The sequence below is a fragment of the Sorghum bicolor genome, chromosome 6 (assembly GCF_000003195.3).
Source record: "Sorghum bicolor cultivar BTx623 chromosome 6, Sorghum_bicolor_NCBIv3, whole genome shotgun sequence".
NCBI lineage: Eukaryota > Viridiplantae > Streptophyta > Magnoliopsida > Poales > Poaceae > Sorghum > Sorghum bicolor.
In genome coordinates this window covers 54,121,453-54,145,992 of record NC_012875.2, presented here as the reverse complement: position 1 = coordinate 54,145,992, position 24,540 = coordinate 54,121,453, and the positions used below count along the sequence as shown (strand labels likewise).

Here is a 24,540-nt window from a genome sequence, read left to right as displayed (position 1 = left end):
AGTTGGTTATAGTGGAGATTAGTGGACCGGATTAGTGGACTGCGGCTGAGTGTGTTTGTTGAAGGTGAGTTTGTCTGGTCTAACAGCCCAAAAAGTTTTTAATTATAGGAGAGATAGTGGAGACTAGATAAAACCAAACAGTAGTAGGAACAATTCCAGTCAAAATCATACAAACAAACGGGCCCTTAACCATTTTGGAGGTGCGAGTATTTTCCCCCTCCTGCAGAAGCAAGAGGCGTCAGGACTCGTCCTCTGACGAGTGCATTTTGTCTGGGCCTATTTGGCCGGTCTTGTTTTTTTTTAACATCTGTATGTTTGGACACATATATGAAATACTAAATAAAAATTATTTACAAAACTAAAATACAGTTAGAGAATAATTTATATAATATTTTTTTAAATTTAATTAGTCTATACTTAATACTAATTATCAAATAAAATAAAATTACTATAATATCAGCGGAGCCTGATGGAGGCCAAACTGGGTGACGGCCCTCTTCCCTCTATTAGTAGTTATACTATATCATATCTGTTATACTCTAAGTAGCTAGTATATTCTATGGAAAAGCTGTCACATTTAATGTGAAAATAGGTTCAGCTAATGGAAGATGAAGAGAAAACACAATTTTGCTTTGTTTAATAATTTGATAGACTTGATAATTGATATATGGCACAATATAATGCATTTCAACTATGATTTTATTGAACAATTTGGCCTCTGCTTATTTAATCCCCATGCTTCGCTACCGAGCTTCACCTCACAACGTGGGAGACGGCAATCAAACGTATACGACGCACTAGTGGCGGAACCAGCGAGTTTGGTTAAGGAGAGCCGAATAAATATGACTGTATTTTTTAGTATGATAAAATATACATAATTATATGTTTGAAAAAAAATAAAAAATATTACACTACTTCTTACTAAAATCATCATATTTGAACAAAAAATAGGTGAAATTGATATTTCTTATACTATAAATATTAATATTTAAAGAAATGACTGGGCTTGGTTGGGTGGGGTTGGGGGCGGGGGGCACTGCCCCTCTAGTCCCAGCCCGTGGCTCCGCCACTGCAACCCACTAATCCATTGTCATCTTCGCTACCTATACGTGACCGAGCATGGAAATCATGCCATTCTGCTTTTGCCTTGGCACTCATCATATACGATGATGGCGAAGTTGCTGTCGTGATGGCAGACGCAGATTGATCAATGGATGACGAAACAAGGCTCCGTCCGTTATGAGTTACGATCATATGAGAAGTCAAATGTATTTATTTTTAATCAGATATGTATAAAAATATAATACTTATATTACATAATTAATATTACTAGGTAGACTAATAAATTTATTTTCATGATAAACTTATTTAAAGATATAAATATTGTTAATATTTTTTTAATAAATACAATCAAAATTAAAAAAATCAACACGGATACCATGGCGACACTAAATAAATATAGGGGGAGTATTTTTTTAAAAGGAGATAACTCAGAAGTTAAACTAACAATTAGTTCAAAGGTTAACAAAAAAACATAAAAGAGTAATCGCTACAGGTTTATGTATCAAACAATATATGATTAATTTTCAGTAATCTAACACGTAATTCTACCAACTAACAATGGACGAGCGAGTATTCCTAATCAATCAAACATTAATTGGAGAACATGAAGTAAGGTCGATGTTATTTCTGACTATTATTAAGGGGTAAACAGTTGGTCCATGCTGCTTAGTAATTATTCGAACTAAGCAGACAACTAAGAAAACAAAACAGCTATTTAAGCATGCATGTAAAGTTTTGGAGTATCACATTGACTGTCACGTAGGATGTCACATCAAGTATTTAGTAATAAAAAAGTTCTAAGTACTCCGAGTACCAATTTATTAAGCCTAATTAATTCATCATCAACACGTGTTTACTTTAGCACCACGTTGTCAAAACTTGGACTGATTAGACTTAAAAGATTTGTCTTTCGAAATAGTCACAATATGTACAATTAGTTACTTTGTTAGTCTATACTCCACGTGCACGTGTCCAAACATTAAATAGATAGGGAGTAAATTTTTTGGCAAGAAACTAATGCCCTGATTGGTTGGGTACAAAAATTTGTCATGCCAAGAATTTAACAAGCTAAAAGTTGGTCAAAAGAATTGCCAAAGATTTGGCAAGCTAAATATGAGAAGTCTACAAATTTTGGTAGCCAACCAAATACTAACTAAAATTATGTAGCATGATAGATTTTGATAGCCAACCAATCGGACTTTAAGTAAGGCCTAAACCAAAGCACCATAACCATCACAAACATACAAACAGGTTAAATGACTGTCAAGACAAACAATGACAAAGGTGGTCCTATGACAGTACCGTTGCCTATACATTTTATGCGCTCTTTAGAAGGTAGCAATACTGAGTCAGGTAAGAATTTTATAAAAATCAGTTCATTTTTATCGGAAAAACATATGAAATAGAAAAAAAAGGTCCCACAACCTAAAGGAGGATTTACAATTTTTATTGTGATCGAAGTCACCGACGGACCTACAAACCAACGATCCTGGGTCTCCGCTCAAGTGTTGCTATTTGTTAGGAAAAAATGATATTTGCAGTGCTACTCTTATACGTATACTATAATTTTTTTCTATTATCGGTGCAATAGTACTGTTAAAATGGCAAATGGGCCATATTTTTGATAATGGCCTGTGCTGCTAGTCTGCTCCTCGTGCTCCACTCCATGGCGTCCCAGCACGCGAGTCACCCCCACCTCACCACAGAAAATCATCACTGCAATCGAAGCACCAGCACGCACAGACTTTAGCGCCCCCACCTTAAACCATGGTCAAAACCCAACCCAACCCAACCCATGGTCAAAACCCGCGCTTCAACCCCGAACCTTAACCCATGGTCAAAACCCAACCCAACCCGGCAACCCCCAACGGCCCAACCCACCCAACCCCAAATAGCACTCCAATACGCAAAACCCACGCGCCGGCCACGCAGCATAAACGCCGCCTAAACCCCTCGTCGGTTCCCCGTACTCATTCCCCCCACGCCACGCTCGCGTTCCTCCCGTGTGGCCTGTGTGGCTGTGTGGCCCTGTCCCCTCCTCTCCCAAGCAGCAGCACCGCCCGCCACCACCGCGCCATGGCCGCCTCCCACCACCTAATCCTCCTAGTCCTCTGCCTCACCGCCGCCGCGGCCTCCGCCCACAACATCACGGCCATCCTGGACGGGCGCTCCGAGTACACGCTGTACAACAGCTACCTCTCCCAGACCAAGGTGTGCGACGAGATCAACAGCCGGAGCTCGGTCACCGTCCTCGTCCTCACCAACGGCGCCATGTCCTCCCTCGTCGCCAACCTCTCCCTCGCCGACATCAAGAACGCGCTCCGCCTCCTCACCCTCCTCGACTACTTCGACGAGAAGAAGCTCCACTCCATCGGCTCCAGCTCCCAGCTCACCACCTCGCTCTACCAGACCACGGGCCAGGCCGCAGGCGACATGGGCCACGTCAACATCACCGACCTCCGCGGCGGCAAGGTCGCCTTCGCCTCCGCCGCGCCAGGCGCCAAGTTCCAGTCCACCTACACCAAGCGCGTCGCCGACTTCCCGTCCAACCTCTCCGTCCTCGAGGTCTCCGACCCCATCACCTTCCCTGGCCTCTTCGGCTCCCCGTCCGCCTCGTCCGCCAACATCACCGACCTCCTCGAGAAGGCCGGGTGCAAGCAGTTCGCGCGCCTCATCGTCTCGTCCGGGGTCGTCAAGACGTACCAGGCCGCCATGGACAAGGGGCTCACCCTGTTCGCGCCCAACGACGACGCGTTCAAGGCTAAGGACCTGCCCGATCTGAGCAAGCTCACCAGCGCCGACCTCGTCGCGCTACTGCAGTACCACGCGCTGCCGCAGTACGCGCCCAAGGCGTCGCTCAAGGTCGCCAGCGGCCGCATCCCGACCCTCGCCTCTACCGGCGCGGGGAAGTACGACCTCACCGTCGCCTCCAGCGGCGACGAAGTGTCCCTGGACACCGGCGTGGACAAGTCCCGCGTCGCGTCCACCGTGCTCGACGACCCCCCGACGGTCATCCTCACGGTCGACAGCGTGCTGCTCCCGCACGTGATCTTCGGCGGCGCGCCGTCCCCCGCGCCGGCGCCCGGACCGGCCGCCGACGTGCCCGCTTCGGCCCCGGCTCCCGAAGGCTCCGCACCGGCGCCCACTCCCAAGGCCGCCGGCAAGAAGAAGAAGAAGAAGGCCAAGTCCCCTTCGCACTCCCCGCCCGCGCCGCCGGCGGACTCGCCCGACTTGGCCCCCGCCGACGCGCCAGACGATGACGCCGCGGACAAGGTCGAATCTAAAAAGAACGGCGCCGCCGCAGCGGCCGTGAGCTTCGTGGCCTCGGTGGCCTCTGCCGGCCTGGCCGTCGCGCTCCTTTTGTGAGCGAGCGGCAGGCGTGTTCGACGCCGAGCCTCCTCCCCGTAGTTTTCTCTCCAAGAATCTGCGCGTGCATGTTGTGACGCGGCGAAATCTGTTGTTGCTCGTGAGTTTCTCGTGGGCTCCATTGATGATTTGATAATGCTCATCAGGTGTTTCTTAATTCCTCCTGGTTGGTTAGTTAAGGTTTGTTGGAGGAATTCTAGGATTTGGTCCTCCAGTCCTCTGGTGGAGACGGTGATTGTGATGACTGTTTTGGTAGTGTTAGAGCCCGAAAGTGTCATTCGATGTTGATCTGTTGTTGTTCTTCTTGCTGTGCTGTGCTTTTCCTCTTTGTGCATCCTACCTATCCGTGACTGCATTTCACATGATCACATCCGGTAGTTTTCTGAATCTTTTTTCCGAGGAGTTTTCTGAAACTTCATGCAAATGCTTTGATTCTTTCAACGTTGGCCGTATCATTCGTTGTGCCAATCGAACTAGGGATCCAGTACGTAGGGACTATAGTGAAGAAGGCACTCGAAACATGTGAATGGTAAATTAAACTGATTATGGTCCAGTCTAGTTCGTCAGATATTCAAGCAATTTTTACCTCATGAACTACACTAGTGTTACAATTTTTCACCGTCACTGCTTCACTTTTTTCCAACTGCACATACAAATGACAGTAACTGCCACTGGTGCATCATGTGACTCTGCGTTGCGCCCTGGCACCGTGGACGTGACTACAACCGTACTATACGAGTATACTCCTACTCGCCACTCTTGTACTGTTGCACGCTGGTCGCGACGGTCTGGCCGTGGCCGTGGTACCTTGGAGGAGGGGAACTCGGGAAGCACACACTAGGAAACACGGAAAGCGACCGCTCCAGGCCTTGGCTCTACTCGAGAGAGAGGATACGAGGATGGCATGGCGAGGCGCCATGGCCGCATTTTCTCACGTTTTTGCCAATCTTTTTGGCCCGGGCTGCGGCCACGCTTTGCCCCTGCGGCGCATCCTTGGCTCGCGTCTGCGTCCGAGGCCTTGTTTAGTTCGCAAAAATTTTCAAGATTTCCTGTCACATCGAATCTTACGGCACATGCATGAAGCATTAAATATACATGAAAACAAAAATTATTTGCACAGTTCATCTGTAAACCACGAGATGAATCTTTTGAGCCTAGTTACTCTATAATTGAATAATGTTTGTCAAATAAAAATGAAAATGCTACAGTGCCGTTTTTCACAAGTTTTTGCGAACTGAACAAGGCTGGTTCGGCAGTCTTGTTGGCTGGTTCGGCACTTCGGCATGGCCTCTTCTGTCTCCCTCGCCCCTCGGATCCTTTTGCGGCTCGATAAAAGCGGAGTGGCTGACGACGGCGTTGTCCTACGGGCAGAACTCTGCCACAGTAGCTCTGCGAGGCGCCACGCACCGGGTCTCTGCCTGCCACTCGTCGTCTAAACGCCCAAGGGCAATTCCGTGATTTGGAAACGTAGACATGGGTTGGCCTGCACTTGCACAGCGTGTGTTCGTGCGCCGGTGACTCTGCTGGATGCTTGGATAAAAGTCACAGTTCACCGGGCTGGTTTGGATGCCCATACCCTGTATTACCTCAATCCATCTGTGTTTAGATGAAAACTCTGTAATGTAAATTAACGTAAATACATGAGCATCTAAATAAAGCTTATTTTCCCCCAAAAATGAATAAATCCCAGACTCTGTAACGGTTTTTTTAAGCATGTTCGGCAGCTCCTTAATATAACTCTCCAATAAAAATTATACTATAACAAAGATTGAACGCCAGGGTGTGTGTGTGGAGTGAGGGAGATGCTTTTAAGCACTAGCTCTTGTCGAGTCTTGACCTCCTGACTCCTGAAACAGGTCAACGTGTTGAAATCCTGGAAGATCGGTGATTATATAACGCTGCAAGCGGTCCTAACAAAGTGTTGCATGTGCGAAACTGAGACTCCTGTCAGCGTTTCAACATGTTGAACGATTGGATTATCATATGCAAATCTAATAAAGACAAACTCAGAGAACAGAAGCAAGGACATGTAGAATCAGAAGCAACTGGTGCCGCCGTGCCGGTCACGTGGAGATCGAGTCCTGCAACCCGACCCCGAAGTCCTCCGCACACAACTGAACGAAACAGTTCGACGTGCCCGTCATGGGACTCGTGTGGTTAAACATGACTGCGAAGAGCCTACCGACGTTTACGGAACAACCTTAACTAATCACGAGGCCTCACTGCGCCCATTAAGGTTCCTATAAAGGCTAAAGCTGACCAGTTTTTCTCCTGCAAGTCTGCAATACTGCAACCGCAATTCGGTGTTTCACTGTAAACATGCAGCAGCTCGATCTTCTGGTGATGGATCCTGGACTTTGTTCCTGAACTGCATGATGCTAACGTGCATTCGTGCGGTGACCGTGAATCACTGTAGTTTCGCAATGATGGGGAGGTAGAAAAGGCAGCGTTGAGCGTTGCAGCACAGGCGAAACACAGAGAGGCACCGCGCCACTGTCACTCAGCAGTGCCGTTGGAGCACAAATCAGCGTGCGCGCTCCACCACTAGCAAAATCAGTAGCAGTCGACTGACGACATTGCGATAAAGCTGGTGCTGGTTTGGGCAGCGGCAGAGGAGCTTTACCATGGGTCGTGCGCGGGGCTGGAGTGGGGAGAGAGATCATTGCCGGCTCGGAAAGGAGGCGTATCGTGATCCATTGAGGCCTTGTTTAGTTCACCTAAAAACCAAAAAGTTTTCAAAATTCCCGACACATTGAATTTTATGTCACCTGCATGAAACATTAAATATATACGAAAACAAAAACTAATTACACAGTTTAGATATAAATCACGAGACAAATCTTTTGATCCTAGTTAGTCCATGATTAGATAATATTTGTCACAAACAAACGAAATTGCTACAGTACCGAAAACTTTTCACTTTTCGGAACTAAACAAGGCCTGGGCTGTTGTGGCCTTGTACCAAGGCCTTGTTTAGTTCGCAAAAAAATTTGCAAAATTTTTCAAATTCTCCGTCACATCGAACCTTTAGACGTATGCATGGAGTATTAAATATACACGAAAATACAAACTAATTGCATAGTTTGGTCGGAATAGAGACGAATCTTTTGAGCTTAGTTAGTCCATAATTGGACAATATTTGTCAAATACAAATGAAAGTGCTACTATTCCTATTTTGCAAAAAATTTTGGAACTAAACAAGGCCCGTGTGTGTGTGAGAGAGACTCTTTAGGGCTTGTTTGGATGTAGTCGGATTCGCATCAATCCACATGTGTTGGGGTGGATTGGAGTGGAACTTGAACTAAATTCCACCCAATCCACTACAATACATGTGGATTGAGATGAATCCGACAACATCCAAACAAGACCTTACAAAGATTGCCATGGGTGGAGTATGGATTTTTGCAGACGATTCGCTCCTTTGATTCCTCGGAATTCTCGTCAGATATTGCAGTTGCTGAAAGCCTGTGTGATGCTGATGCACTGCGTGTATTCTGCTGGGTTTACGCTATCGTGGTCGTGGCTTGATGATTTTGCACTTCTGCTGCTCTTGGTTTCACTCCATCCAGGACCAGGAGTATTCCGACCACGAAAAGGATCAGAAAGTAGAGCCTACTAGATGGCCCATTAGGAGGTTAGTGCCCAGAAGAGGCTAGAGCTGATGATGTTCTGTAAGGCCGTGCAGCAGTCTATTTAAAGAGGCCCGAAAGTAGCGTGGTCCAGAGCTTTTTCCGGCCCATATTGATGTCTATACTTTATTACTAGCGAGTAATATAAGCCCAATGGTGTATGTTTACGCGCGGTTCGGCCAGGCTCCGACTCACTTTTTGGTACGACAGGGCAGTTCTCCAAGAACAAAGCTGAAACGGGCGTAAAAATGCAGGTGTTTAGCAGAAATTCAAGGTTTAACTGTCTAGCGAACAGGCTCTCAACCTCCTCGCTTCATTCCTTCGTTAGCAGAGACATGGGTGGAGACAGAGCCTAGCCAACCGTCATCTGCTTCAGCTACACTACAGTTAGAGCACACCATAAAGAATTTAGAGTATACTACCAGTCTGTTAGAACCATTGATGTAACGAGGTCTATTAGAAAGCACGTATTGCAAAAAGAATGGGAAGCTTGTGGCAATCGACATTATAGAAGTTGTTCACTCAAAAAAGAAACATTATAGAAGTTGTCCTGCAATGCAATAGTGCCACCAAAATCAACAACCCAGAAAGGCACTATACTCGCTATATTGCTATAACACGTAAGGCATCTTCTGGTCTTGCATAGCACGTCGTCGGCATGCTACATGTACAGGAGCTGTAAACGCAGATTCTGTTGTCTGAATACTGTCTGTAAACCGTTGAAGACTTGGCTGGACTTCAATCCACGGTAAATGTTCCAAACTGCCGTCTACCACGTTGAATAGGGGACAATTTTAATTTATTTTTTATTTATTGATCTGCCCAATTGATTCCCCGCTCCGTTTTAGTGCCAGGCTGCCAGCTGCAAGAAATAAAAAGAGCGGCAGAGACAGTGAGTGTTGGGCTCCATGGTGACATGCCGAGATCAGATCGAGGAGCCAATCACTCACTCTGAGCACAACAATATAACCCATGGTCAAAAAGATTATAGAGATTTACAAAATCTAATGTATATAGCCCGTCAACTGGTACAAACTTCAACATTCACGGCGCCCAATCTGCAGCGAGTCAGGAGCATGCAGTTCATCGTACACGAATTCATATTCTCTGATTCTGTTGTAATGAGTGTAAATTTACAGCTAGAGCCGCAGTAGCACAACTCGAGACTACGCAGTAATCTTTCAGGAGCGAGCAAAATTCCTCACACAAAGAATTTGGAAGAAGGAAAAAAACTGTAAAAAAAATGATCAATTTGCACTGCTGCAGATCACGTCGTCCGCCATCTCGGACGCTGCTCGGCGACACGCCGCAGCATGCCGTCGACCATGACGTCCACGGCGTCCTTCATGCCGCCGCCGAGGCCCTCCCCGTCCGCCGCGGCGTACACCAGCCCCGGGATCATCTTCACCACGCGCTTCCGCATCAGCCGCACCCGCGAGTCCGGGATAGCCGCCAGCACGCCGCGCACCGTGAGGTTCCCCGCGCGGAGCTGGTCGCGGTCGATGAACACGGACCACTCCGCCTCGCGCCCGTCCACGGGCAGGTACCACCCGTACTGCTCGTACGCGCTCCGCCGCCAGAACAGCACGGGGACGGCGCCCGCCACCAGGCAGTCGAACAGCGACCGCCGCGTGAAGCTGTCCCCGCGCGGCTGCAGGCAGAACCTGGCGCCCATGAAGAGCTCCATGACGAGCGCGTTGTTCTTGATGCACCTGCCCTCGGCGCAGTCCAGCGCGCCGCAGGCGGCGTCCCCGGCCGCCTGGCACTCCTCCAGCAGCAGCGCGCGGAAGTCGCCCTTGATGGCCGACCGCGGCGCGCCGGCGAAGGCGAAGAGCCTGGGCCGCGGGCGCCGCGCGACGTACCGCTGCCACGCGCACACGTCGGCGGCGGTGAGCGGGTGGAACCCGGTCGGGTACGGGATGCCGACGTCCATGCCGTCCCAGGGGTCGCGCTCGATGACGAGGCGGGTGACGTTGGCCACCCCGGGCATGGTGAGGAAGCCGCTGCCCCACCCGGCGCCCGTCGTGCGGCGGAAGTCCCACGTGATGCGGCCCAGCGCGATGAAGTGGTCCCAGCCGTGGGATCGCCGGTACCACGGCTGCGCGTGGAGCCACGACAGCAGCGCGACGCAGTCCCTGTCCCTGTCGGCGCCGGTGGCGTTGGCCGCCCACAGGTGGCGGCCCACGGCGAGCCCCGCGTAGAATGGCACGAAGAACGCCGCGGCGCGCGCAGGGTCCGTCGTGCGGCAGCGGTGGGAGAGCAGGCGGCGGTGCACGATGTGCTCCAGCGCGAACTGGTCGGACGCGTACCACGACCCGAGCAGCTGCTGCGGCAGGAGCGACGACAGGTTGGTCCCGCCCGCAGGGAACCCGAGCCCGTCGTTGGCGAGGTAGGGGCACAGCGAGTACATGGGCGCCAGCGCGTCGCACATCCCGAGCAGGTCCTCGTTGAAGGCCGCGGGGAGGTCGTAGACGTACACGAGCCCGCCGCCGCAGCTCGAATCATTCTCGTCTCTGCGGGTCGGCGCCGACGCCAGCACCGGCACAGCGGCGGCGGCGGCGGCGGAGGCTGTGGCGGGAGGAGGTCGCACGGCTCGGAAAGCGAGGAAGACGAGGAGCTGAAGGGCGAAGAAGGCGAGCAGGAGGAGCACGACGAGCCGCGGGCGGCGGGCGGCCGGATTTGGATGCTCGGGGCGGACCAGCGCCATGAGCGCGGCGAGGGGGGCGAGTCGATCCAGAGTTTTAACTGGAGGGAGCCGGATCGCGCGTCGGCGTGGGAGGCGATTCGCGTGCCAGGGCCCAGGAGCGCACCGGCGGCACGGGGACCAGAATGTGCGGCGTGGTAAGGCGGAGGCGCAGGATTGGTAGATGGAGATCGTGGAGCGGCGCTGGGGGGTGGACTGTTGTCTTTTGCCAGTAAACTAGTGCAGAAACGGGAAAGAACAGCGGCGGCTTTCCGTCACGGTTTGTTCGGCGATGCTCGACGGTAGAGGAGGAACGTGTGCTGCCTCGCGCTCTGCTGCGGCAGAACCGCCGAAGAGACTTTCAGATAGACTGCAGCAGTCGCGTCGCCACATTAAATATAAATAAAAATAAAAACTAATTATATAGTTTAGCTGTAAATCACGAGACGAATCTTTTAATCCTAATTAGGATAATATTTGTCACAAACAAACGAAAGTACTACAGTTCCGAAAACTTTTCACTTTTCGGAACTAAACAAGGCCTAGGCCGCAAAATTTTTTCATCCATCCCATCAAATCTTTGGACACATGCATGAAACATGAAATATACATTAAAAAAATAAACTAATTACACAGTTTGATTAAAAATCGCGAGACGAATCTTTTAAGTCTAGTTACTCCATGATTAGCCTTAAGTACCACAGTAACCCACATGTGCTAATGACAGATTAATTATATTTAATAGATTTGTCTTGCAGTTTCCTGACGAGCTATGTAATTTGTTTTTTTATTAGTTTCTAAAAATCTCTCTCGACATCCTTCCGACATATACGATGTGACATCCAAAATTTTTTTATCTCCAATCTAAACATGGCCTATAGTGAAAAATTTTGGGTTTAGTTAATATAAAATTTTGAGTATTTATTTATGAACTAATAAAACTTAAAAGATTTGTTTCGTAAATTACAGAAAAATTATATAATTAATTCTTTTTATTTATATTTAATGTTTCATATATGATGAAAAATTTTGAAAATTTTTTAGATGGACTTTTGTGATTGAGCATTTGAGCCCAAGCTTACTCCGTGTCTCGAACTGAATTATCGTGTATGCACATATCGGATCCTCAAGTAATCCGTAGCCTAGGCAAACTTCCATGATCTGGTGGGTACTTTCTCTTGTGTATAGCAATACTTAGGATCTCTTTGGATCTAATCCTAATTGCAAGGAGTCTTTTGAATCTCATTTAGTGGCTGAAAATCTTATTCTCATTTTTTAAGAAACAAACAGGGTCTTAGAAAAGTGAATAGGTTGAATCAAGTTGCGCGGTTAGTCACTTAGGTTCTATTCGCTTAAGCTTATCTGCCGAATCTATCAACCACTTAGTAGTATTTTTCTCTTATAACAAATCAACGATCAGTACTTTTTAGCCATGACTTTTCAGATAAACGAACAGACCATCTAAGCCACTATTTTGTTCGTGTTCGATGAAGGACACGCTTCGACATATATACTCCTTATGACATGCTCCATTATTTTGAATTCAGGGCTAAGCTACCGTGGGCAATCACCATCTAACACTGCCAAAAAAAACTCAACTCCTAGCTGGTCAAATGACTGGGCCTCTTAAGGACATCAGGAAATATTTATTGTAAACAATTTCTTTGGTGAAAACATAAAACCTATATATAAATCTAAAAGTTTATAGGAAATCTAAAACAAAACATGTCATAGTATGCCTATACATGTATATTGCCACTAAAACCGTGACGCAAACTTCCATTTTGGCATGAATGATTTTCTTTTGATGCATCTACGCATAAAAGGTAAACTTGAAGAAAATTTGCCTCTAGTACATATGCAACTTGAAATTTACCATTTTGGTATGAATGGTTTTCAATGCATTTCTATTAGCTTTTGCAACAAAATATCTCTCCATATGCATTATTGACATGCATCATTTAGATTTTATTTTTTATTACTTTTATTAGTGGTGGCTTTTCTGTAATAGTGCTATCTAGTTTCCATTGTATAAGCTCTGCTTTCGCTGTTATTTAAAATAGTACTACCTAAAATAAGCTCTATGTTCTTATTTCTCTATAGTTGCAATATGTTGACACTCTATGTTGTTTGTTTTGCCTCCACAATTTAACCATAAATATCTCAAATGTGTAACTTTAAACCAACAGACTTAACATATTTATTACATCACAAAAATTTCAATTTTAATATAAAATGTTGGCATCATCAAGAGGAACTTCAACAAAGTGCATATATATCACATCCAATCACAAAAGGTAGCATTACTACATGCCCGTATAAGCTCGACCAAATCCTCATAAACTCTCTCATGCATGCCCAATCTTTAGTCTTATGTATCTTCGAGAACTCACTCAACACAAGTGGATCATGCCGTTGATACTCCCACTCAGGATCTTGATCATACTCAAAGTCCCCTATCTCGATCTCGCTCATTTTCAATGATGATGTTAGGCTATCAACATAACATGGGTAAGATTCATTCAATATTGTAGGGCAATTCTTCCACATTCAAAGCATACATCCTAATGTCCTCAATATTTTGGTGGCCTTAGTCAACAACTCAACATCCTAGTGTCCTCAACATTTTGCATCTATTAGGTACTTTTAGATCAATAGTTTGGTTCAGCCATCTAAATAGGATAATTGCAGCAGGTGTGTGTCTAACAATTAGCCTGATTGTTACTCCATGTTATTTAGATCAATTACGATTATCGGTGACTACTTCCTCCATTTCAAATTATAAGGTACTCCCTCCGTATAGGATTTAGATGTCGTTTTAGACAAGGTTTGGGTCAAACATTGGGAATATAAATAATTAATAACTTTCAAATTATCGAGTTTGCAAATATGAAAATTATATAAATAGATTTGTCTTGAAAAATACTTTCATAAAAAAATATACATATATTTTTCCTAAATATTTTTTTAAAAATAAGAGGTCAAAATTGTATTTTGGAGACCGCGTCGCTGTCCTAAATGATATCTAAATCCTATATAGAGAGAGTATTTTGGTATTTCTACATACATAGGTTTTGCTACGTATCTAGATATACACTTACGTCTAGGTACATAGTAAACTTAATGGATCTAGAAAAATCAAAGCATCTTATAATTTTGGAGGGAGTAACAATTATTTCTATGTATCAAATTTGTCCTAAGTAATAGTTTCCCAAATTATAAGTCGTTTTGACTTTTTTGGTTATATCTATTTTGTTATGCATCTAGATATAACATATGTGTAGATATATAGCAAGTTTTATGTACCGAAAAAGTCCAAAAAGCTTATAATTTGGAAACGGAGGGAGTACCATAAATTAGATAGCTAAATTAGTTTTTTTCCACACCATTTTCGTTCAAGTTCATTTTTTTTTATGAAGTTTAGGTTCAACTTTTTTTTTGCTCGGTTTTCACTGATGTGGGACTAGAAAATTAGACTTAACTTTTTTTATCGAATAAACTTAGACGTACATAATCCACATACTCTACACTTACATCACACACACAAATAAGTACACGTCTATATACACGCAAAGGGAGACAGGAGACAACATTGATCTCTGAGCAAGGTAGTCCGTAGGAGAAAGATACTGAGTTGACTGACTAACCGTTATTTGGGCCTCTGGCTCTTTTGTTTGTACGTGGCCCCACTTGAGCCCATTAGCTAAGGCTATACGCACTAGGCCATTTCAATCGTGAAACACTCCAGGATTCTGTTGGCTAGGAATCCATGATGCGACCGTGGCCCATGATCATGATCGAACTCTTGGGCCGTTCGCCGTTCACGGAGACGCGTGGGCAGGTCCTCAGTCCGCAGACAGCAGGAGACTCCAGGGGTGGTGGAGGCGTGGAGCTGTGCACGCAGGAAGCGTGCCAGGCGCAAAGAGGATGCAAGTCCAATATTTCTCAGGGTCATGGATCGATTTATCAAAACATATTAAATTAGGGTGTGTCCACTTGAGACTCCAGTGTTTTGAGGGGGAACCATCGATTTTTTTTGGCACTGTTCATCTTCTTTCTCGTCCTCCCCTCTGCCTTTGCTCCGGCCACCGCCCATTGCCCTGTTGCGGCCACACTAGGGTTTCACCGGCCGTAGTCGCAGAGCTCGGGCGAAACATAGCATGGCCACGGCAGCCTCCTCCTCCTCCTCCACCTCTCGGATCTTCGACTTCCACGATGAGCTTTGGCCATGGCGCCCTAACTCTAACCTTGCCCCGCCGCCTCCACCGCTGCTAGAGCCCCTAACTGCCTGCCCAGCCTACCTCCCCGGCCTGCCCCTTTTAAGCATGGTGGAGTTAGAGAAGATAAACATTGAGACGTCAGATTTGCGTAAGAAAATGAATCGAGTGTTGAGAGGGAGCGAAACACTCGAGTGCGTGTTAGAATTACCGTTAAAATATACTAAAATGGCAATGCCACGTAATGTGTAATGAAATTAGGTGAAGAAATGAACTAGGATAGCTGACCTCAAGACACATATCCACTTGCATTCTTAGCAAAGATGGATAGGGATGGAAAGACAACGAAAAAATGACTTATGTATTGCAACCTGCAAGTTTTGTACTTCTAACTTGACCAAAAAAAATCATCAACGTCACTAGTACTTTTTCGTGGTTTGCTACGATGGTATGTAGATTTTTTACTATTATTGGTCTAGTCGCAATAGCCTCAACTTAATCCAAGTATCAACGCCGCAAACTCCTTAATTTTAGTTCATCCTCCAACCACTCCCTATGATGTGTATTGTAGAAAAAGTACTAGAGTTGGTTCAGTGCCAAATACAGTAGTTGTTTTTTTTTAACGCAGCCATACCATAGTCGTTGGTGCAAAAAAAGTCACAAAACTGGACAGCAATTTTTTTCCGAATATGCAAGGATTGTATATCATTATATTAGAAGAAAAAAGGTTTGAACAATACAAAACCATCACCTGCCGTAGCAAGGAACCGAGAGAAAACACGGCAGACTAAAAACACCCTATTAATTGATGAAACACCCTCCTTCAATCAACATGGATGCAACTAAGGATGAAAACGGTCGAACTCGATCGAAAAACTGATCAATTATTTTCTATTTTTACATTTAAATACAAAAACGAAAACGAAAACGGTAAAGCCGAACACAAACACGAATTCGAACATACGGAATCTCGAACACAAACCAATTCGAGCGAAATTGTGTCGAACATGGTCGGTATACGGAATTAATACGGAATACCGATCCACAGTACAGTACCATACTACCAGAAGTCCAGAACCATGCTGGAGACCGGACGACGCGGGGTTGCCGTGGTCCACTGGATGACGCGGGGACGATGTCGTGGTCCTGGCTTTGCGCGGCTTGTCACGCACGGCGGGGGCGAGCGGCCGTCAAGGCAGGACCGCAGTCCGCAGGAGCGGCGACGCGATTTGGGCGAGCGGCGGCCTGGCACGCAGAGCAGAGTCGCGACTCGCGACTTGGGCGCCGCCAGGGAGAGAAACCGCACGACTTGGGCGTCGCCAGGAAAGAAACCGAGAGAGGGTCTGAGGGTGAGGCGTCATGAAGGGTTTAGGGTTGGCCGGTGGGCTTTCGTGGGTTGAGCTTAGAGTTAGAGTCAAGAACTCAAGAACTCAAGACTGGACTGCTGGGATTTGCAAATTCGGTTTTGACCGAATTTGAAAACGGTCAAATTCCGAATATAATATGGAAATATGGAAACCGGTTGAACAAACCTTAAACCGACTTCGCTCCGAGTTCGAATTTAGTACTCCAAATTTCGAACCGAATCCGAATTTGTCCGAAAAATACGGAATCGATCGGGTCAAATCTAGAAAACGATGCGGTTCGATTCGAGATATTTCTGTTCTGTTTTCAACCTTAGATGCAACATCTGCAACAGATAATTCAGTTCTCACAAGAACAGAGAAAGTTTGGTTTTCCTGACAATCGGCATTACCATACCTTGAACCTTCAAGCTTCGGGGGTAAAAAAGAAATCGTAGTAGCACATGATCACTCCGAGGTACTAAGTGCTTGTAGTTCTTCGAGATAGGATTAACCCGTCACAGTAGTAGCAAGTTTGCAATATTACTACTCCGAACGGTAAAACCTTGTCTGTACAATTGTACTACCTCGATCGTGCCAGCCTTCAGCACTCAGCAGCTTCGGTTCCTTTCATCGCTGGAAACTGGTATCGTTTCGTTCGTTTACTTGCTGGCTTGCTGCAAGCCTGCAAATTGCGATGTTCCGATCCCTTATCTCTTCTCATGGGCAATTGCCAATTGGGCATCACTCGGAGCACACGTTGCTCCGGATCCACGGTGATAGCCTCATGGGCTCATAGCCAGCCTCCACCTGGCACCCTTGCATTTTTCTGCCTTCCCCTCAAAAGAACCCAAGTGCTTAAATAATAAATACCCAAAAGCACTGTGCACTCCATTTCTAGCACCACTCTGCACTTCACGCTCCTTCACGAGTCCCCCGATGCCCGAGTCACCGGCATCTCCGGGCAAGCCCCCCTCGCAGCCGGGATCGCCGCTCAATGCCGCCACTCCGTTCCCAGCGTCGGCTTTGCTGCGAGGCTCCGTGCTGCTCCTCGCCTTCCTCGTCCTCCAGCTCGTGCTCTTCTGGAACATCCTCGGCTTCCCCAGCTCCCGCTTCCTCCCGGCGCCGGGCCACAGGAACACTACCTGGCCCAACGGCGCGGTCAACGGCGGCGCGTGCGATGACGGGCTCATCTACGTCTACGACCTCCCGTCGGAGTTCAACCACGACCTCGTCGACGACTGCGAGAGCCTGTGGCCCTGGTACTCGTTCTGCCCGTACCTAGCCAACGGCGGCTTCGGCGAGGCGGCCGCCACGCTGCCCGTCTTCTTCAACGTCACGCGGAACGTGTCGCTGCCCAGCTGGTACAACACCGACCAGTTCCAGCTCGAGGTCATCATCCACCGCCGCCTCCTCTCGCACAGGTGCCGCACCACCGACCCGTCGCTGGCCACCGCGTTCTACGTCCCGTTCTACGTCGGCCTCGACGTCGGCAGCCACCTGTGGGGGGACAACTCCACCGCTGCCGACCGCGACAGGGCGGGCTTGAGGCTGCTCCGGTGGCTCAACAACCAGACGTCCTTCCAGAGGTCCGGCGGCTGGGACCACTTCATCACGCTGGGGCGCATCACGTGGGACTTCCGCCGGTTCGGCGACGACGGGTGGGGCACCAACTTCGTGGTCCTCCCCGGGATAGCCAACGTGACCCGCCTCGGCATCGAGGCCGACCGGCTGGACCCCATGGAAGTCGCCGTCCCGTACCCGACCGGCTTCCACCCGCGCACCGCCGCCGACGTGCGCGCGTGGCAGCGGCACGTGCTGTCCCTCAGGCGCAGCAAGCTCTTCGGCTTCGCCGGCGCGCCGCGCTCCGGGTTCCGGGACGACTTCAGGGAGGTGCTGCTGGAGGAGTGCGAGGACGCCGGGAGCGAGCACTGCCGTTCCGTGGACTGCCGCGGCACGCGGTGCACCGACAACGGCGCGGCGGTGCTGGAGCTGTTCCTGGACTCGAGCTTCTGCCTGCAGCCGCGCGGGGACAGCTTCACGCGGCGCTCGCTGTTCGACTGCATGGTGGCCGGCGCCGTGCCGGTGCTGTTCTGGCGGCGCACCGCGTACGACCAGTACCGGTGGTACCTGCCGCCGGGGCCGGCGCGCGGCGAGGCCGAGGACGACGGGGAGTGGTCCGTGTTCATCGACCGGCAGGCGCTGCGCGTGGGCAACGTGAGCGTGCGGGACATCCTGGAGGGCCTCAGCGAGCGGCGAGTGCGGCGGATGCGGGAGCGCGTGGTGGAGATGATCCCGCGGCTGGTGTACGCGTCGTCGCCCGACGGGCTCGGCGACGGCATGGAGGACGCCCTCGATGTGGCGCTGCGCGGCGTGCTGGAGCGGTTCCGCCGGCGCCGGGCGAGCACTGCGCCTCAAGGTGAGTTGCATCGCTTCTTCTTTCTGCTGCCTTCTCGTCCTTGCTAAATTTTCTTACCGAGTCGAGCAAATTTTGGATCAATGTGAAGATTTTGTCCCGGACATGCATCGTGGGTACTAGTTGTTATTTGTCCATTCAAAGGCAGCGTTGTGATTTGTCTCTTTCAGGCTTTTCAGCAAAGCGCCCACCAGGCCGCTCCGTGGCACTGGCACGGCGTGTCGACAACAAATCGACGCCGGCGCCGGCGCCTCCTTCTGACGGCAAAAATGGATCGGCAGCGGCGGTGAATCAGAACGCCTCAGGAACAAAGCCGAGCTCTCCTGCTTCGTCGTACGTAAAACCCGTCGTGTCCAAAGCATCGGCTTCAACTGGAAAGAGCTTGCAAAAATCCTGAACTCTGAAGAGTGAAGAACTTGAAGCGTGGACATAGAATGCTGAAGGCATTATTTTCTTCACTCTGCTGCATCTGCATCTTGGATCGCGGATAGCTGAACAAGCTGGCATGGGTGCGTTGTGCGTGACTGAGCCAGGGTCAACCGTAGCAGAGAGTGAGATCCAGGGCGGCGACAGGCGAGCTGGTTCTTCCAGTGGAACGGGGAAGGGCCGAAGGGGGGGAACCACCGCCTACTTGTTGTTTCCTGCTGCCACACTTCCGCGCTAGACGCCTTGGTGTTAATTGCCGTTGACCAAGTGGTAGAATCTTTACAAGATCTAGAAGGCGGGCGACGGCCGGACTTGGCACAGATTTTGATGACACTTGTACTACTTAATATATTTAAAAAGTTATAAAACATTTAAAATTTTTAACACTAAATTTGACTACTCGTCTTTATTCAAAATCTGTGACAGCCCCACCGCTGTTTACCTTTCAACTTCAACTTTTTTAAAATGCATCAATGACAAAAAATTATAGAATACGCTTTGGTTGGGGGGGGGGGGGGGCTGGAGCCGCGGCAGCCCCACCGCTGGCTCCGTCATTGAAGCCTTGGTGGAGATTTCATCAATGGATCTCCCACCGGCAGCATGAAGAGAGCTGATGAAGAAATCGGTGACCTGATCGCGACTGTCCTCTATTGGCCTGGAGATGCTAACATCATCTAGAGCCAAGAATGTGTGGAGTTAGAAAAGGATTGGGAATTTTTTAGACCATCAAATTATCGTCTTTTTTATTTTTTTACCATAAGGCTCAAAAAAGAGAAATCTTTATTTGTTCTACTCGATCGTCAAAACCAGACAATTTTGACTGTTTGATTAACTTGAAGGTTGTTTGTGTTTGGTTTGACAACGATATAAGGTGGGATGATCTCGTTTATGTTTATTTAGGTTTTTATCATCATTTTTATATTTGGTTGAGAGGAATGTGTGTACTTTAGTTTTATTTTTGGTTGAATGGACAAAAATGATTTGACACCATTAACTAGCATGTGTTGTCCATTGGATCCACTTGTCATGTAGGACTCGCATGTCATCCTCTTATTAGGTATATTAAAAAAATATATGTTCTTTCTTACAGAGCCAAGCACCACCCTCTCCGAACACTGCCCTCAGCCCCTCTCCCATGCATCATGCATCCCCTAGACCCCTACACAAGCTCTCCTATCGACACTGCTCGTCAAGCTCTCACGCCGCGCGGAGGACCATGACCACCAACCACTAGAAGCTCTCATGCTGCGGAGGAAACATGGCCACAAGTACCTCTTGTGTCATGAAAGGAGTGCTATTGTCGTCGACCTCACCCTATGACTTGCGTTTTCCGACCATCGCACACTGCTCAGCCTCAACCTGTGGACAAGATGAACGAAGACGTCCAAAGAGGACTTCCTCGTTCGCTCGATTTTCTAGAGACAAGAGTGTCCCATATCTGAGGAGAATTCCTCTCAAGTTGGCACCATCCTAGTCACTTAGAAACAAACAATGTCAGAATTATGAAGAGGTCATACCATCTCTAATTGTCCTGCCAACCATACATACATCGGGTATTTCAATGTCAGAATTATGAAGAGGTCATACCATCTCTAATTGTCCTACCAACCAAACATACACCGGGTATTTCGCCAAGTAGGTTGGCGGGGACCATTTATTCCAATTTTTTTCTACTCTATTGGTTTTCTTCTTCGGTATGGACTATGAACCTCTCTTCCTCATGCCCACCTCTGTCGTCTTCAACAATGCCTCCTCCCACCTTAATAAGGGAGTAACATGAGAAACAATTTCTTGGTTTGTAGAGGATGTAGTTTGGCTTTTTGGTTGCGCGTACTTCCTAAACCTAAGGTCTGAGGTCTTGCCATGTCAGCCGTCGGATGGCAAATCGTAGGGCCAGGGAAAGCAAGCGACGTGGCCGAAGGAGGAAGCAGTAAATGGTGTATAGGAATAAGGGCATTGGTAGATTTCAATGAGAATTAAAAAGATAATAACTGAATCAGAGTGTTTATTTAGATTGTATAGTAAGCACTTAGGGCAGTACAATAATTTACCCGGTCAAACCATATTTGCTCTGACCAACTTGTTCCTACATCTCTGAAAATAACACAGTAGTACATTCTGAGCCTCGACGTTATCCAAGATGGCATCAGATGGAAATAGCGCAATTCTACTTTCAAAGTGCTGCTGCTAGAACGATGGGGGCATACACCGCCGCCCACCTCATTGCCGGAGCGTTGCACGAACATACAGCGGGCCATCCATTTTGAGCGTGAGCATGGGCCGGAAACCCACGGTAGCATTGGCTTCCCACATCTCAAATCTGAAGAGGTAGAGCAGCACCGCCGCGAAGATCTTCATCTGCCTGTACGCGAACTCCTTTCCCAAGCAGACGCGAGGCCCCGCCTGCTCACACCACAACACAATAAGAGGCCAAACACGTCACATGCTGCATTTGGTGAAGGAAGGACACTGCAAGTGCCAACACAACCAACCTGGAAAGCCGTGAACTTGAAGGGGCTCTCGGGGACGAACACGCCGTCGTCGCCGAGCCACCTCTCCGGCCTGAACTCCTCGGCGTCCGCGCCCCACAGGAACTTCATCCTGCCCATTTGGTACGGCTGGTAGTTCACCATGTCACCTTTCTTGACAGCGTAGCCGTCCGGTAACGTGTCATCCGAAAAGCAATACTTCACATCCTGCATTTAGGCCTTGTTTAGACCCAAAAAGTTTTTGGATTTTGACACCGTAACATTTTTATTTTTATTTGATAAACATTATCAAATCATGGAGTAACCAAACTTAAAAAATTCGTCTCGCGATTTACAGACAAACTGTGTAATTAGTTTTTGTTTTCATCTATATTTAATGCTTCGTGCCGCAAAATTCGATGTGATGAAGAATCTTGACAATTTTTTGGTTTTGATTCGTCTCACGATTTACAGGCAAACTGTGTAATTAGTTTTTGTTTTTATCTATATTTAATGCTTCGTATATGTGCCGAAAGATTCGACGTGACGAAAAAATCTTGAATTTTTTTTGGTTTTTTGGATGAACTGACTTAGATTTTTTCTGATTTGATACCAGGTCCCCCCCCCCCCACACACACACACACACACATACAGCGACCGTGACGCAGATAAATAATAGCAGCAGCACACGACGTACGGTGCCAAAATCTGCTAGAAGACGCCGGTGTTGGGGGTGCACTTACGATGGGCACAGCCGGGTACAGCCGAAGCGTCTCCGTCAGCACGGCGTGCAGGTACTGCATTCTGCTGATGGCGTCCTCGGTTAAGAACGCGACGAACTCCTGGACGCCGACGTCGCGGTCGCCCGTGGTGGCGGCACGGACCTCCCGCGCGACCTTGTCCTGGATGTGCTGGTTCCTGCAGAGCATGTAGAGGAACCACGACAGCGTCCCCGCCGTGGTGTCGCGGCCGGCGATCACGAAGTTGAGGATGATGTCCCGCAGGTACTTGTTGTCGAAGCAGCCGGGATCGCTCTCCCGCTCCATCAGGAACCTCGACAAGATGTCCTCTTTCTTGGCCTGCCAGAGATAAACACCACCCCGTTCATGTCAGTAGAAAAAGAAGCGGCCGGAGCGCCGATCGAGCGCCCGTGCCGTGCAGCCAGATGGGCGAGGCTGCTGCAGAGAGCAGAGCTCACGAATTCCTGTTGGTCTCTGCCCATCTGCTCGATCTTCCTGTCGATGACGCCGTACACGAATCCATCAATGGTGCGGATCGACCCCTTCATGGCCGCCTCCGACGAGATGTTGAGGAGCCTCTTGAGCTTCCAGGACACGTCGAAGAAGCGGTACAGGACCTGCTCGCTGGCGTCGTCGAACGCCCTGGCGAACGCCGCCGCGCCCTCGTCGCTGCAGCCGGACAGCGAGCCCAGGTTGACCCCGAACCCGACCTTGAACATGGAGTCCAGCGTCGACCGCAACAGCAGGTCGGCGACATCCAGCCTCTCCCCGGCGCCAGCGGCCATGGCCACGATGCCCGCGAGCTCCGCGGCCGTGTCGCGGAACACGCCGCTGCTGTAGTCGCGCAGCACTCGCGTGGAGAACTCGTGGCTGGCGACCTTCCGCTGGTGCCGCCACTTGGCGCCGTCCACGTTGAAGATGCCGTCGCCGAGGAGGTCCTCCAGCACGTCGTGGGTCATCACCCCCTTGCCGTAGTTGGCGAAGTTGGTCTTGAGCATGTACTCCACGTTGGCGGGCTCGACGGTGTACACGTAGTTGCAGGTCGGGGTGAGCATGCGGAAGGTGCGGTACCTCTGGGCGAGCTCCGTCTGGTACTCCATCAGCCGGCCGAAATTGAGCAGCTGGTGGAACACGGTGCCCGCCACGGGCGGGTAGTTCCGGTTCCTGCCTCCGCCGCGGCGCCGGCGAGCGATGTAGAGCGCTAGGAGGAGGAGCAGGGACAGCGCGAGCAGAGCGGGGCTAAGCGGTGGCGAGTCCATGGCCGATCTTGAGCTCTGACGGAAGGTGGATGAACCTTTCGGAATGGATTGAGAGGATTTTATTAGGTGGGCTACAGAGGACACCAGTACACTCTGACCCAGACAAACCATCACGCATCAACTGTTGTTGTTTTGATTTTTTATGAACAATCAACTTCTTTGCTGAGGGGTTGCGACGACAGTGAATCCTTTTCAATGATAATACTCCGTGTGTCTAAGAAAGCATCAACTTTTAAAGTTCTCCTAAATCAAACTTTTAAAACTTTAACAAAATTTTTAAAAATATCCAATTAATATTATTAATCTTTTAACAAATTTTTTTTTAAAAAAAACACTAAGATTTATAGTATCAAATGAATATTATTAAATTTGTTATAGAATATAATTTTATAAAATATCCATTTCATATCATATATATTGATGCTATTTTCTATAAAATTAGTTAAATTTAAAAAGATTTAACTGATATGAATTGTAGAAGTTGAAGTTTTTAAGAATAGAGGAAGTATCTCCGTAATACTCGGCAGAAGAGTGGAGCTTACAGGATGATTCATGTGGTCACTAGGATTCTTGTTCCGATCAGTTTCTTTTCTCAATATGTACTCCCTCCATTCATAAATAAATATATATCTCGTTTTTCGATAAGTTAAACTTTTTTAAATCTAACTATATATACAAAAATATACTATATTTATCATATATAATATATATCATTAGATTGAGTATAAGTATATTTTTATAATATATTTATTTGTAGATATAAATATTAATTTATTTTTAGTTAAACTAAAATTTGTTTGACTTTTTGGAAAACAAGATGTGCATTTATTTGCGGGATGACGGAGTACTGTTATTAATTTATTGTTAAAATAGTATTATTAAATGGTTGATAGATTTGGGAGTACAACGGGTACCTTGAACCCGTCTGCAA

General features: G+C 48.0%; 4 protein-coding genes across 4 annotated transcripts; 2 read left to right on the top strand and 2 right to left on the bottom strand.

Moving 5' to 3' along the window:
• On the top strand, window positions 2,997-4,749 carry LOC8060418 (fasciclin-like arabinogalactan protein 8). The gene has a single exon (XM_002448323.2). It carries the CDS (start codon window positions 3,139-3,141, stop codon window positions 4,426-4,428), a length of 1,290 nt encoding a protein of 429 aa, XP_002448368.1. The 5' UTR covers window positions 2,997-3,138; the 3' UTR covers window positions 4,429-4,749.
• LOC8057612 (xyloglucan galactosyltransferase XLT2) lies at window positions 9,024-11,168 on the bottom strand. The gene has a single exon (XM_002446923.2). The coding sequence runs from the start codon at window positions 10,762-10,764 to the stop codon at window positions 9,325-9,327; it is 1,440 nt and encodes a 479-aa protein (XP_002446968.1). The 5' UTR covers window positions 10,765-11,168; the 3' UTR covers window positions 9,024-9,324.
• Window positions 16,815-20,129, top strand: LOC8060417 (xyloglucan galactosyltransferase XLT2). The gene is made up of 2 exons (XM_002448322.2): window positions 16,815-18,719; window positions 18,887-20,129. The coding sequence occupies exons 1-2, from the start codon at window positions 17,240-17,242 to the stop codon at window positions 19,111-19,113; spliced, it is 1,707 nt and encodes a 568-aa protein (XP_002448367.1). The 5' UTR covers window positions 16,815-17,239; the 3' UTR covers window positions 19,114-20,129.
• LOC8060416 (cytochrome P450 704C1) lies at window positions 21,119-23,735 on the bottom strand. Its single transcript, XM_002446922.2, has 4 exons — window positions 22,809-23,735; window positions 22,354-22,689; window positions 21,635-21,838; window positions 21,119-21,545 (listed from the first exon to the last, which is right to left on the bottom strand). Exons 1-4 carry the CDS (start codon window positions 23,718-23,720, stop codon window positions 21,363-21,365), a joined length of 1,635 nt encoding a protein of 544 aa, XP_002446967.2. The 5' UTR covers window positions 23,721-23,735; the 3' UTR covers window positions 21,119-21,362.